The 14162-nt window shown below is 44.3% G+C and overlaps 1 protein-coding gene across 17 annotated transcripts in view; it reads right to left on the reverse strand.

Annotated features, from left to right (window-relative positions):
- Positions 1-14162, reverse strand: part of PHLDB1 (pleckstrin homology like domain family B member 1) — a 280745-nt gene that overhangs the window by 22808 nt on the left and 243775 nt on the right. For 15 of the 17 annotated variants that reach the window (XM_063942622.1, XM_063942623.1, XM_063942612.1 and 12 more), the window contains 4 exons: positions 11885-12040; positions 8175-8285; positions 6419-6508; positions 1988-2155 (listed from right to left, as the gene is read on the reverse strand). In XM_063942622.1, the coding sequence (XP_063798692.1) occupies positions 1988-2155; positions 6419-6508; positions 8175-8285; positions 11885-12040 (525 nt within the window). The remainder of the gene's footprint in view (positions 1-1987; positions 2156-6418; positions 6509-8174; positions 8286-11884; positions 12041-14162) is intronic. The other 2 variants (XM_063942624.1, XM_063942625.1) reach the window with 1 other exon arrangement.

Below are 14162 nucleotides of genomic sequence, written 5' to 3' on the forward strand. Positions count from 1 at the left end.
GGAGCTGGAGAAGGTCCCTGAAAGACGAGGAGCGCTGCTGCCGACCTGTGTCCGCCATCACCAAGGACAACGGTGCTGCTATGGGGGCCATAGAAGAGGTGCATGACTTGGTAACCGTGGCCCAGTTAGAGAAGGAGATAGGCATCTCATTGGGAACCATCCGCTTGATACTCCATGAAAAGCTTGACCTGAGCAAGGATTCTACACGCTTGGTGCCCCATCAGCTGACACAAGGGCAGAGGGAGGCTCGGGTGACTTGGTGCCGCAACATGCTGGCCAGGCTTGATGGCAGTGACTCAAACTCCGTCTGGGAGATAATCAGTGGTAATGAATCCTGGATCTACAGTTTCAACCCCAAGACCAAACAACAGACCAGTGAACTCCAGTTGGAGGTGCGCCGCCACAGAAGTCTCGACGTGAACACAGTGTGGCCAAGCAGATGGTGGCTGTTTTTGTGGCCAAGACTGGTCATATACTGTAGCTACCGTACTGCTCATGCAGCAGCACACTGTCACTGGGGACTGGCACACCAACCAATGCCTGCCGCAAGTGCTGGAAGCCATTTCCAGGCACAGTCCAAGAACTGGTGCTCGTGGTACCCTTCTGTCATGACAATACATCTTCCCACAAGTACAGGAAAGTGGTGGATTTCCTGGCCTATGAATGCATCCAGGAGCTTGGTCATCCACCATACAGTCCAGACCAGGCCCCCAGTGACTTCTTTGTGTTTCCACAAATCGAGCGCAAGATGCGTGGGATTCGTTTTGAGTCACCAGAAGCTGCAGTGGAGACCTTCATCCAGTCTGTAGACGACATATCAGCTTCAGACTGGTCCAGCTGCTTCACCAAGTGGTTTGAGCGCATACAACTTTGCACAGACTCCTGTGAAGAATATCTAAGAAATGTCTAAAGTGAAGGACATGTTATCTCAGGGAAATGTGGAGGTCTGCCAAATACACAGGTCTAGAGCAGGGCATACACTATACAATTATCTACAGACCATCTGTCTAATCTGTCTGGCTGAAATAAAAATCTGTTAATGTATGGGATCAAATGACAAATCAACCAATTGCTCCCAAACTCTGGAAAATGGACAAAAACGGTCGTTCAGACAAATTGGTTAAAGCACAGATTAGTCTGTAGGACAGTTTCTGTCCATTTTCTTGTGTTGGGAGCAGGTGGTTGTCATTTGCTCCCATACATTACCAGAATTGCATAAATATATGTGCACTAATATCTAACAAACTTGCATTTTAGTTTGTGTGGCCTTTAACAGCAGCAATGGTAACTGTGTAACCTTGGACAAAGGGCCTAAGGGGTACATTTACTAAGCAGTGATAAGAGCAGAGAAGTGAGCCAGTGGAGGTATTTCCCCCTCAACCAATCAGCACTGAAGTAACATCTATAATTTGCATACAATAAAATGATGCAGAGCTGCTGATTGGTTGATGGGGAAATATCTCCACTGGCTCACTTCTCCGCTCTTATCACTGCTTAGTAAATGTACCCCTAAGTCTGAGTTGATCGCAGCAGCAAATTTGTTAGCAGTTGGGCAAAACCATGTGCACTGCAGGGGGGCAGATATAACATGTGCAGAGAGAGTTAGATTTGGGTGTGGTGTGTTCAATCTGCAATCTAATTTGCAGTGTAAAAATAAAGCAGCCAGTATTTACCCTGAACAGAAACGAAATAACCCACCCAAATCTAACTCTCTCTGCACATGTTATATCTGCCCCCTCTACAGTGCACATGGTTTTGCCCGATTGCTAACAAATTTGCTGCTGTGATCAACTGCCAAAAATACAAGGAGAAGAGGAATATGTTTTTAACAATTTTTCAAACCTATAAAAGAGGAGTATAGGTCTTAATGCAATCACAAATAAAATCTCTGAATGGACAATATGTATGTTTTGAACATAAAGAGAAATAAAATAAGAAAAAACATAAATAAAATAAATAAATAAAGCTTTGTATAGAGTGAACAAACCTCCGGAGAGATGGAGGCAGATGAGGATGATGAAGAGAATAAAGGAACAGGAGGGGGCTCGTCACAGGAAGAAGCGCAAGAGGTTGCTTTAGCACCATAGTCAGCAATAGAAGCATCGCTTGCAGTCATGTTTCCCAGTATATCATGAAGCTGGTCTAAAGTGATGTACTGAAGAAGATACAGTAAAGCAGTCTTTAACATTAGCTACTGTAAATGTGATTTTACCGGACGTTAAAAAGGATTTTCACACAAAAATATATATAGATGACTTCATACAATAATATGAAAAAAAAAAGTCTCTCTTATCGGACGGCTCCTAAACTTAGAAGGATGCAGCGGATTGCTCACACAGTAGCACAGCAGTCTGACTGCAGTACGGTCATCGGGGGTCATTCAGAGTTGATCGCTAGCTGCAGTTGTTCGCAGCGCAGCGATCAGGCAAAAAAATCAGCATTTTGCGCATGCGTATGGGCCGCAGTACTTTCACAAAAAACTATGCAGTTTCACACAAGGCCGAGCGACTCTTTTCTGTCGCTCTGCTGATCACTGAGTTATTGACAGGAATGGGGCGTTTCTGGGTGGTAACTGACGGTTTCAAGGAGTGTGCTAAAAAACGCAGGCGTGTCAGGTAAAAACACAGGCGTGCCTGGGGAAACGGGGGAGTGGCTGGCCAAACGCAGGGCGTGTTTGTGACGTCAAAACAGGAACTAAACAGACTGAAGTGATCGCAAGGTAGGAGTAGGTCTGCAGCTACTCAGAAACTGCTTGAAAAAATGTAAGCACTATTCTGCTAATCTTTCCTTCGCACTTCTGCTAAACTAAGATACACTCCCAGAGGGCGGCGGCCTAGCGTTTGCACTGCTGCTAAAAGCAGCGAGCGATCAACTCGGAATGAGGGCCATTGGGACATATCATACATATTGAATTCTACGGTAGAGTCATCTGTTCTGCAGAGGTGCAGAGCTGTGCTGCAACATTCTTCGGGTTCTGCTTTGCCCTTTTGTGGATTGCCATTATGCCCTGTATTTATAAATGTACATATCATAATAAATAGAGCGGGGACAAGAATGGCAAATTCATACTGTTGTTTGGGGTGGTGCTGCGAACATGCGGGGAGAAGCATGTTACATTTTCTGTCGGAACCATTTTGTCCAAGTACATGGTTTGTCTAATTGTTATTCCATTTGTATACCAGCGAGGTACTCGGTTTTCTTTTCTTCAAAACTGATAACATTTCATTAGTGTAATACATACACAAGTAAATACAATAAAGCCCACTTACCCGAGAACACCATTCACTAGCCATTGCCTTAATGAAAATAGGCGGTAAGGCTTTTGTATTTCATATAGTGGTAATATAGAAAACTGGCTTCTCTCTCTAACCAACATGAATAGGATTCTAGATCTAATGCTCAAATTAGGAGAACTAGGGCGGCATCCAATTAGTCACGAAAATTGGATAGCCCATGGGAGGAAATTAGTCACGGCAAAGTAGAGCGGCTAATTGGATAGCGCCCCTAGTACCAGATGTGTCTGATGATTAATGCACCCCTAATTTCCTCCAACAGTCAGTGTGGGTTATGAAATGTACACTGGATCGGTGTAATGACATTCAGAGAAGGGTGACTCGATCGGCCATGTTTGTAGCTCTGTGACTACATGCCCTATCACCTGCACATACAGCCCTCTAAGTTTGTCAGAGCTCATGTGATAGGAACCTCAGGGGAAAATTGATTAAACATTCTAAATAATAGAGAAGTGGAGAAGTTGCCCATATCAACCAATCAGCTTCTAGATAGAATTTATCAAGTGCATTCTAAAATATAAGCAGAATCTGATTGGTTGCAATGAGCAACATCACTTTCCCACTCTTGAATGATTGCTTCATCTCCCCCTGGGCCTCCTATGTGCAATCACAAAACTGTGTGTGCAAGAAATGGAGTTCTCAAGGGCTGAAATACAAAGACATGTATAAGCCTTTATGTCATCAGCATTAGTGGGAGATTTATCAAATCTCTGAGAGAAATAGTGGAGAAGTTACCCATAGCAACAATCCGCTTCTAACTATCATTCATTTCATAGACAGGACCATATAAATAACCGGTAGAAGCAGATTGGTTGAAGATTTGATACAGCTCTTCGTAGCAGAAATAACATTTATACAAGTGTTAAATAGATTTTAGCAGAGAGTAGCATGCATGAACGGGATCAGGGTGATAGGTCGACAGTCAATAGGTTGACCCCATATAGTTGACATACATTAGGTCGACTGGTACATAAGGTTGACATGACAATGGTCAACACAAGTTTTCCTTTTTCAACATTTACCATACAGGTGGACTATGACTGGGAATAGTAATATGTGGCAGCGAGACACACTTTGGCCCTCATTCCTAGTTGAACGCTCGCTAGCTGCTTTTAGCAGCCGTGCAAACGCTATGCCGCCGCCGTCTGGGAGTGTACCTTAGCTTAGCAGAAGTGCGAACGAAAGGGATCGCAGAGCGACTACAAAATAATTTAGTGCAGTGGCAGAGTAGCTCCAGACCTACTCGGCACTTGCGATCACTTCAGACTATTCAGTTCCTGTTTTGACGTCACGAACACGCCCTGCACTCGGCCAGCCACGCCTGCTTTTCCCCAACCACGCCTGCGTTTTCCTGGCACGCCTGCGTTTTTCCACACACTCCCTGAAAACGGTCAGTTGACACCCAGAAACGGCCCCTTCCTGTCAATCACTCTGCGGCCAGCAGTGCGACTGAAAAGCATTGCTAGACCCTGTGTGAAACTACATAGTTTGTTGTAATAGTACAACACGCGTGCGCATTGCGGCGCATACGCAGAAGTGCCTTTTTTTTGCCTGATCGCTGCGCTGCGACCGAAATCCGCTAGCGAACAACTCGGAATGACCCCCTTTGCCCGAAGCGTGGTGAGCCATGCGAGGGGACACTGCACACTAATTGGGGTCACATGTGGTTTAACATTATGCCCCCCAAAAATAATGTTGACCTTTTTTGTGTCAACCATTTCCTTGTTGACCTTTTGACCCTGTCGACCTTTTGTACAGTCTACCTTTTACATGTTGACCTAATGCACCTGTCGACCTATTAACTGTCGACCCAATGATCCACACCCATATGAACAGTGGGGATAATCTAAATCATGCCATTTTAAAAGGCAACAGAGCTCTGTACCAGATGTTAGGGGGAAAAAAGAAAAAATATATTTCTCCAAGAACTGTCAGCTACTTCAAAGAGCCAAGAAAAGCTGCACATAAACAAAGACAGCCCCAAGCAGATGAAGATGAATAAGAATATAAAGTCTGAAAGAGACTAAACACAAAGCATGGCTATTGCACAATTGGTAAAGCAACAAAAAGCTCTTTACATATGGACAGAAAGGAAGGCAGCTGGAGTAAGACATTACAATACATGGGCCAAAGGAACCGCAGACGGCCTAACAAATTATTTTGCTCAGGTTTTTGTTTTGTTTTTTTTACAATCGACACTTCAGGTGGGTCACATGACTAGGGGAAACATTCACCAATGTTGTATGTACTATAGAATTCACAAAATGTGAAGTAGGCAAGTCATTTGCCTAAACTAAAATATCATTAGGCTTTAGATCCGTTGCTGCTAAACACTTCTAAATAATATAAAAGTTTAGTTTGTCTTAACTAAAGATGTAAATGGGAACCATGTGGTAGCAACATAATTGAATATTGGGCCTAATTTAAGGTTGATTGCAAAACATTTTCCTTTAATGGGCAAAACCATGTGCACTGCAGGTGGGGCAGATACAGTAGAACATGTGCAGAGAGAGTTAGATAGGGTTACAGAAGACATAATTTGCTTTTTGCAGCTGACGTGGTTATTTGAAAAGAGAAAGAGGTTATTGGGAGAGAGACTGGCATTAGAGAGTAAGCAGTCATTAGTTTGAGGTGAGCATTCATGCATTGGTTAGGAATTAGTGAGCCAAATGATCCCTGACAGTAGACAAGAGTCTGCGTCCAGTTAAAGTGCATGCCCATCTGTTTCCATTAACCCTTCATCTTAAAGTAGTACCACTAGAATCCATATGCAAGAACTAGATCTAGCCTCTAATCACTGCTCCCTTTTCCACAGTCATTTCTGTTATGCTGGTCCTGCTTGCTGGCTCGCTCACCTATGATTATCCTAATCATGTGTTCAGACTCTCTTCTCCGACACTAATTCCTGAACTAAACCAAAAGTATCCTCCTGTACCCGATGTATTATTCCTGCGTCACAGTATCCTTGCAAAACACAAATGCATGTTATGGAGAATGAACGATATATGTGTATAAAATAAGGAACTATAAGGACACGCAGCCAGATACTGTAAATGCTTAACCATGAGAATTTATTGGCCAAAAAAAAAAAAAAAAAAAAAAAAGAAGAAGCCAGACGAGGTTACCTCTCGCAGAGCAGATGACCCAGTAGAGTAACCCCTTCGCCCGGCCAGTGTTTGGTATCTTCTCTCCAACTGAACCAGCTTTTCCTTCTCCTGTGATAACACATGCACAATTTAAGATACTATCAACATATTTTGCAATGTTGCCCAGTGTATACATACACTGTAATAAAAAAAAAAATCAGCTAAAAATAATATTAACACAAGGGGGTAATTCCTTTAATATGGCGTTTTCTAGGCTGTCTGAAAGGAAGGAGACAGATATTCTAATGAAGTCAGAATGCTATGTAATACTGGACATGAACTCAAGTAAGATTTCTTGTGATTTTTTGGCTGTGGCTGCAGCACCTACGCGGGACTCCGGAAATGTAAGTAATAAAACATAGCTGCGGTGTGGGCCCCCTGGACCCAGGGGCCCATTTGCATTGCACCCATTATATTAAGGATGTATTTAGGTGGAAAATGTCTTTATTTAAACATTTTCTTTACAGGCCGACGACAGGTGCCAGCAGGAGCAGGCTTGCTAGTACCTGTAGTCCACCTGTAGAGAACAATATTTGAATCTATTTTTACACATTAACCCACACCCACCACCACCACAGGTGTGCGGAATAGCCCAGGTCTGGGATGTCCCACAGGAGGGTGGACTGTTTTGAGTGGGCGGAGGTGGGTAGAGTCCCAGACTTTCTGAGGAACTCCAAGCCTGGGCTGACCAGTTTGGGGCTGGCTGCTGTTATGGCAGGGGGGCCCCGGTCTGTGTGTCCCATTGCAATAGCGTTAGCTCCCTGCTGGATAAGCCCGTCGCTAGGTAGAGGAAAATAGGGGACACCCCAGGCAGCTTTCCCCCCTATTACCCCACAGCCCAGGCTTAGGAGTCTGGGACAGATCATAGCGATCTGTGAAGTGCTTCTCCCAAAATCAGGAGGTCTTTTATATGGGTGGATTTTCCAACGTTTTTTGAACCGACCTTTAGTAAATCTGCGAATCCTACCATATTCTTCTCTATGTAAAAAAATTTGTTTGTCAAATGTTTTAAAGTGTTCTATGATCGGATTTTATGTCGGTTTTGATCAGTTAACAAAACTAATGGAAAATCGCCAGAAACACAATCCAACCTTTAGTACATTTACCCCTTTCACTTTTAATAAATGATTCTGTCTCAAACTAAAAGGGACAGTCATGTGAACAGCTTGTGCAGCCACCTATTCAAATTTGTACACAGAGGATACGGATGCTAGATTGGGGACCAGCAACACTGGAAGTACCTGCCCACTTGTTGACTGTTTAACGGAAGTGAGCCCACAAAAAAAAATGGTGACCCGTCCAGTCAGCCTAATAGAGTGTGGTATGAGAAAAAGGGACTCAGTGGAAAGTGTCACCTGTATGGCCAAAGGCCAACCTAAAAACATATGGAGGCACCTGCAGGTGGTCAAAGTGGGACCCTGTGGGGAGAAGTACTGAGAGACTTGGTGGCCTCAATAGCTGAACGGAGATCCCACAATGAAGAACCTGCTGAAATATAGCAGTGTTACATGGCTAAATGATAGTGACAGATGGACTTTAAGGAGACATGCGCAGGGCTAGGGCATGTCTGGATTGGGGAGCGGTCAAAAAAAGTTCCAGAAGTTGCAGTCATGTAAGGCCTCCCAACAGATGTGGTTCGGGAAACCCTCTTGATTAAGGGATGCAATCACAGCCCAAAATAGAATCAACAATTGGCAGCCCGATATTTCTAATGAAAAACAGATCTGTAGTTCACCTTATGTAGCTGGAGTAGCGTTGTACTTCTTTCCTGACCCAGATGCTCAGCATCCTGTGCAGCCTGAAAACGGATTTGATTGGCCTGAAGCTCCAGTGCAGCCAGGCGTTCCTGATACAAATGAAAAAGAATATACTAAAATTAAAGTAGTTGTGACGCACTTTTTTCATAATCCCCATCAAATGCAGAGACATTTGCAAGACTTAATATAAAATAGTCTAATTACACATATATTTAAACCACGTTAAAAATGGGTCTGGGACTCCAGGTTGACAACAAAAAGGTCGACACACCTTAGGTCGACGCCAATTGGTCGACATGGACAAAAGGTCGACAGGAACAAGGTCGACACGGAAAAGGTCGGCATGAGTTTATTTTTTTGGGTGTCGTTTTCTTCGCAGAGTGACCGGGAACCCCAATTAGTGCACCGATTCGCTCGCCATGCTACGGGCATGGTGCCTTCGCTTCGCTCGGCACAGATTACCGTTCCAATCGTAGTCCACGTGAATCGTTAAGTATGAAAAGGTTCCAAAAAAAGAAAAAAATTGTAAAAAAACTCATGTCGACCTTTTGTCCATGTCGCCCTAAGGTGTGTCGACCAACTGGCATCGACCTAAGGTGTGTCGACATTTTTGTTGTCGACCTGGAGTCCGGATACCGTTAAAAATATATACGTACTGTATTGGTAATTACTTCAGGGTCCCACGATCATAAAGTGATTTTAGTTTTTGATAGATCTCTTTAAATACTAATTGGTTTTCGATCTTTTGCTTTAATATGTCTTATTGCATTTCATGTTTGTTTCTACTGCGGAACATTTTTTGATTGGGGCTCTGCATATGTTTTTCTGCTACATCTAAATAGAAGTACTGGTCATATCTCTTAAGATCCTTTCCTGTAGCTTTATTTTACGCACCTGTTTTTCTATGACTGAACTACTACTGCTCCTGCTACTGGAACTTGAGACACCTGAATTCTATACTTAATGCCAAGTCTCGCAGAACCCTTACAGTCACACCACTTATCCCAGGAAGTAGAGCAGCTGTTACCACTAGCGGTGAGCACAGGGTAAACAAATGCAAAAGACAGCAGTAACCTATGCAAGCGATTCACTAAATCTGCAAATAACCACGCGTGATCTTTTTCCATTTGTAACTACAACTTCTTTATAGAAATACCCTCACATTTCTGTAACTTAGGGGTGGGCAACGTGCGGCCCGCGGGCCGGATGCGGCCCGCGAACCGATCCTGTCCGGCCCCGCTTTCCCACACCACTGTGCAATGACAAGCGGCCCGACTGGCTGAGCCGCTCGTCATTGCGCTACCTAACCCCAAGAAGCGGCACCGCAGAGGAAATCCCGGTCACGTCACTGGGTCTGCTGACCGGGATTTCCACTGTGAGGTCAGGCGCTGGGCGGCACTGGGGGCGGGGCCACGGCAGGAGTGGGCAGCAGGCAGCAGATCCACAAGATAAGAGGATCTGAAAAGCATAGATGACAATTTCTTCTTTTAATTATCACACATAGAGAACTGGATCTATCCTTTAAAATGACCACTTACAGGTGAAGTCCACTTTTTTTAAAACTGTTGCTATTTAGACATTAAAGTCACACAGTCCACAGAGGTTCCTAGTATTCTCACCATTACCATTATTTGGCTTACTGTTCGCAGTACACAGTAATAGTATAACACAGAATCAGAGCTACTATTTATGTGATTCACACAAATGGGAGCGGACCACACAAAACAAAGCCACCCACTTATGTTATATTATTACTGTGAGTGGGAATCATGGGACATTAAAGGACGGTGTCACCATTCTGTCCTTTCACACTCTCATCAGTCTCCTTTATTTGACCTATTTACCCCAAGTATCCTATATAGTAGGGGTGGGCAACGTGCGGCCCGCGGGCCAGATGCGGCCCGCGAACCGATCCTGTCCGGCCCCGCTTTCCCACACCACTGTGCAATGACAAGCGGCCCGACTGGCTGAGCCGCTCGTCATTGCGCTACCTAACTCCAAGAAGCGGCGCCGCAGAGGAAATCCCGGTCACGTCACTGGGTCTGCTGAACGGGATTTCCACTGTGAGGTCAGGCGCTGGGCGGCACTGGGGGCGGGGCCACGGCAGGAGCGGGCAGCAGGCAGTAGCAGCAGGGACTCCGTGCGGCACAGCGGGCATCAGGCAGCGGGCCCCGGATCTGCCACTGTGAAAAAAGGTAAAGGAATAAATGCTTAACTTTAAAAGCTGCTATATAGGTTCAGGGGAGGGGAGGGTTGGTTAGAAGGGGAGGGACTGCTATATGGGTTTAGGGGAGGATAGAGACTGCTATATAGGTCCAGCAGAGAGGGGGGGGAAGGGTAGAGACTGCTATATAGGTCCAGCAGGGAGGGGAGGGAGGAAGGAAGGGTAGAGACTGCTATATGGGTCCAGGGTAGGATGGGGGGGGAGCTAGTAACTGTGCCCAGGGAGAGACAGGAGCTGTGAATACCAGCATTACACAGAATGCTGTTTGTTTTCAGCACTGTTTTTTTTCAATTTTTTTTATTACTGGATTACATTTTTTTTTAGACATTTTGTTTTTTGCCCGTAAAAAACTACGTATTTAATGTATATTGTGGTGTATGTTTTTATAGTGTTATATATTATATATATATATATATATATATATATATATATATACATATACACACACACACACACACACACACACACACACACACACACACTATGTTTTTATTGTTATATACATAACTATAGGCCTAATTCAGACCTGATCGCTAGCAGGCGATTTTTGCACTGCTGCGATCAGGTAGTCGCCGCCTACAGGGGTGGGGGTAATCGCTGTGCAGGGGTGTGATCGCATCTGCAGAGAGCTGCACAAACAAAAGTTTGTGCAGTCTCTGCACAGCCCAGGACTTACTCTTCCAGTGCGATGATCGAGACCGGAGCGGACGTCAGAAACCTTCCCTTCAAATGCCAGGTCCCGCCTGCGTTTTTCCGGACACTCCTCTAAAACGGTCAGTTGCCACCCACAAACGTTCTCTTCCTCTCAATCACCTTGCGATCGCCCGTGCGATCGCTTTGTTCGTACCATCCGATCGCTGCGGACTGACGCGCCTACACATTGCGGTGCAGTTCAGACCCTAATTACAAGATATTTTGTGTGTGGCCCTCGACTATTCACTGGAAGTGTTTAGCGGCGCCCCAGCTGAAATAATTGCCCACCCCTGCTGTAACTGCTCCTATTTCCTGGACTAATTGTACCATATAACTTGCCACTCCACCATCACTTGCATACCCTCCAACTGTACATTTTTAGCCGGAACAGTACAGTTTTTTTAAGGTCTGTACCAGCTAAAACGGGATGTCCTGATTGTACCGGTTTTTGGAGTGTCACGGTAGGTATCGCAGTGCTGCGGGAACATGGACTCCTGCAGCGCTGCTCAGTGTCAGGCGACTCTTTCCACCCTTCCCAGGCAGCTCCAGCAGTACCCAGCCCCCAGGAATAGCCGCCAGTCCCATAGACGAGTCACCGCTGACACGTCTCACGGCCCCTTGCCCATGGCCACGCCCCCTTTACAGGGTTTTTTTGTTTTGTTTATTTTACAGCTAAATGTTGGAAGGTATGCACTTGCCTGGTGTTTCTCTTTGATGCATGACATGTTCACTGTTCACTTCCCTCTATAGAATCTATAGCAACACAATTACCTTCCTGTGAGCGATACTCCTTTGGCAATCACCCTTGTTTTTTAGTAGGAGCTGACTTGTGGTTTCTCGCTCTTCTTCCAAACGGCTCTCCTTCTCCAGCTGCTGGAACTCCAGATCTTCAAATAGCTTCATCTGTGTCTCCAGATGCTCAGACTCCTGGGGAGAACCATATACGAGGATCTGACATTATTCACAGCTTGCCAAATAAGGAGAATTAGTACACAAAAATACACACAAAACATTATCTAAATAAAACCTCAGAGCATACAATACTAGATCACAGCGAAAGTGAAAAAGGTGCATAATAGAAAGCAAGAGCGAAACATCTAAAGAGATCACAAAAGGTCTTAGAGCTAACAGAAAACCAGATATAATGAGCAGGCTAAACAGAACACATCAAATAAACAAGGAGGCACCTAAAGGCAGAGGATCCACAGTCAACATTATAAAACACACACACACACACACACACACACACACACACACACACACACACACAAGCAAGAGAGGATTGCTACCAATTTTTATATATATATATATATATATATATATATATATATATATATATATATACACACATATACATATACACACACATATATACACACACACACACACACACACACACACACACATTTATGAAGAGTTAAAAAAATAATAATAACCTAACCTTAGGCTAATACATACAATATATACAGACCTCTTCAGACTGTGCTCTATTCATTCAGGACAGTTTTTGTTTCTGAAACAATTGCTGAACTACATCTATTTTCAGAACTTTAAAATGGTTTATACTGAACCAATGTTTATCCATATGTTCAACCTCAACACAAGTATCCAAGAGTATACTGTAGGAGAATGTTTTACAGCGTACAATAATTGAACTTTCGTATTTATGCCAATAGGATTGTAAATCTATAATACATTTCTGTCCAGGCAAAAAAACAAATGGCATAATCATTGCATCATTATTACCACACGCCATCTAGTTCAGAGTTTAGTAATTGTTAATGGTAGATATCGGTTAACGTATACTTACTTCTATTAACTTACCTAATATCAGTTGCATGTGCAATAGGATGTGTACAGAGAGAACATTGTGTGTGCAATGGGGGGGGGGGGGGGGGGTGCTAAAGAGACATGTCCATGCAATAGTGTAGAAATACAGAAACCGTGAAATGTGGCGGTGAAAATATAAAGGTTACGTATTCATACATTAGCTGCGTGTGATCTATTCTGCTGCACACCCAATTATTGTAAGAAAAAGAAGGTACAGTATATGCTTTTTTTTATGGGGGAAAGTACATATGCTTTTCTATGTGATGTCAAAGAATTCCCACCTTCACTTTCCATTCACAAACCTGATATATATTTACGGTCTTATACGGAGCTGTGGACACTTTGTGGTGTCTTAGAAATTAATGATTATTATAATAATAATTAAAAAAAATATATATCATAAAGAGAAGAGTTCTGCTACACCGAACAATGGAGAACTCCCCAACTTGAGCTATTAACAAGAATCTTACTTGCTTCCACTCAACACTAAGGGGTCAATTAATTAGAGAAAAATTGTGGGAGATGCCCTCCATAGGGATGTAGTCAGGAGATCGCCGGTCACATCACCGACAGCTACATCCCGCCCCCTCTAAATCCCGAGTTAGCATTACGACGTCGGGATCCTGCGGTCGGTATGCTGACTTGCAGGGACTATTCCCACACGTGGGTGTCCACAACACCCATAGAGTGAGAAAAGAACTTGTGGCGGTTGCAGCGAGCCCGCAAGAAGCTTGTTGTGCCCCCCCCCCTCCCCCCCGCCAGCATTACGCCGCCGGGATTTTGCGGTCTGGATGCTGACCATCGGGATTCCCAGCGGCGGTCACACATACCCAACCTACTCCATGTGCCATTCCAACTGCACTGGAACACCAGCAATGACACCCTAAATCACAGTGATTTTGCCCTGAATTCAGCCCTAAATCATACGATTTCGCTCACAGCCCAGTAGGGTTGTGCATTGAAATAGGTGAATTAGGGACTTCTGTATCTGCAGCATAGCAAAATCATAACTGAAACAACCAACATGGGTCTGATGCAGATTTGCGGAGCATTAACTTGCATGAAAATAGGATTTTGGTACTTACCAGGTAAATCCTTTTCTTTGAATCCATAGGGGGCACTGGAGTACTCTTGGGATATGGACGGGCTTCCGTAGGAACAGCACTGAATATTTAAATTTAGAACACTCCACCCCTCCATATCCCCGAGCACCTCTCAG

The sequence above is a fragment of the Pseudophryne corroboree genome, chromosome 10 (genome assembly GCF_028390025.1).
Source record: "Pseudophryne corroboree isolate aPseCor3 chromosome 10, aPseCor3.hap2, whole genome shotgun sequence".
NCBI lineage: Eukaryota > Metazoa > Chordata > Amphibia > Anura > Myobatrachidae > Pseudophryne > Pseudophryne corroboree.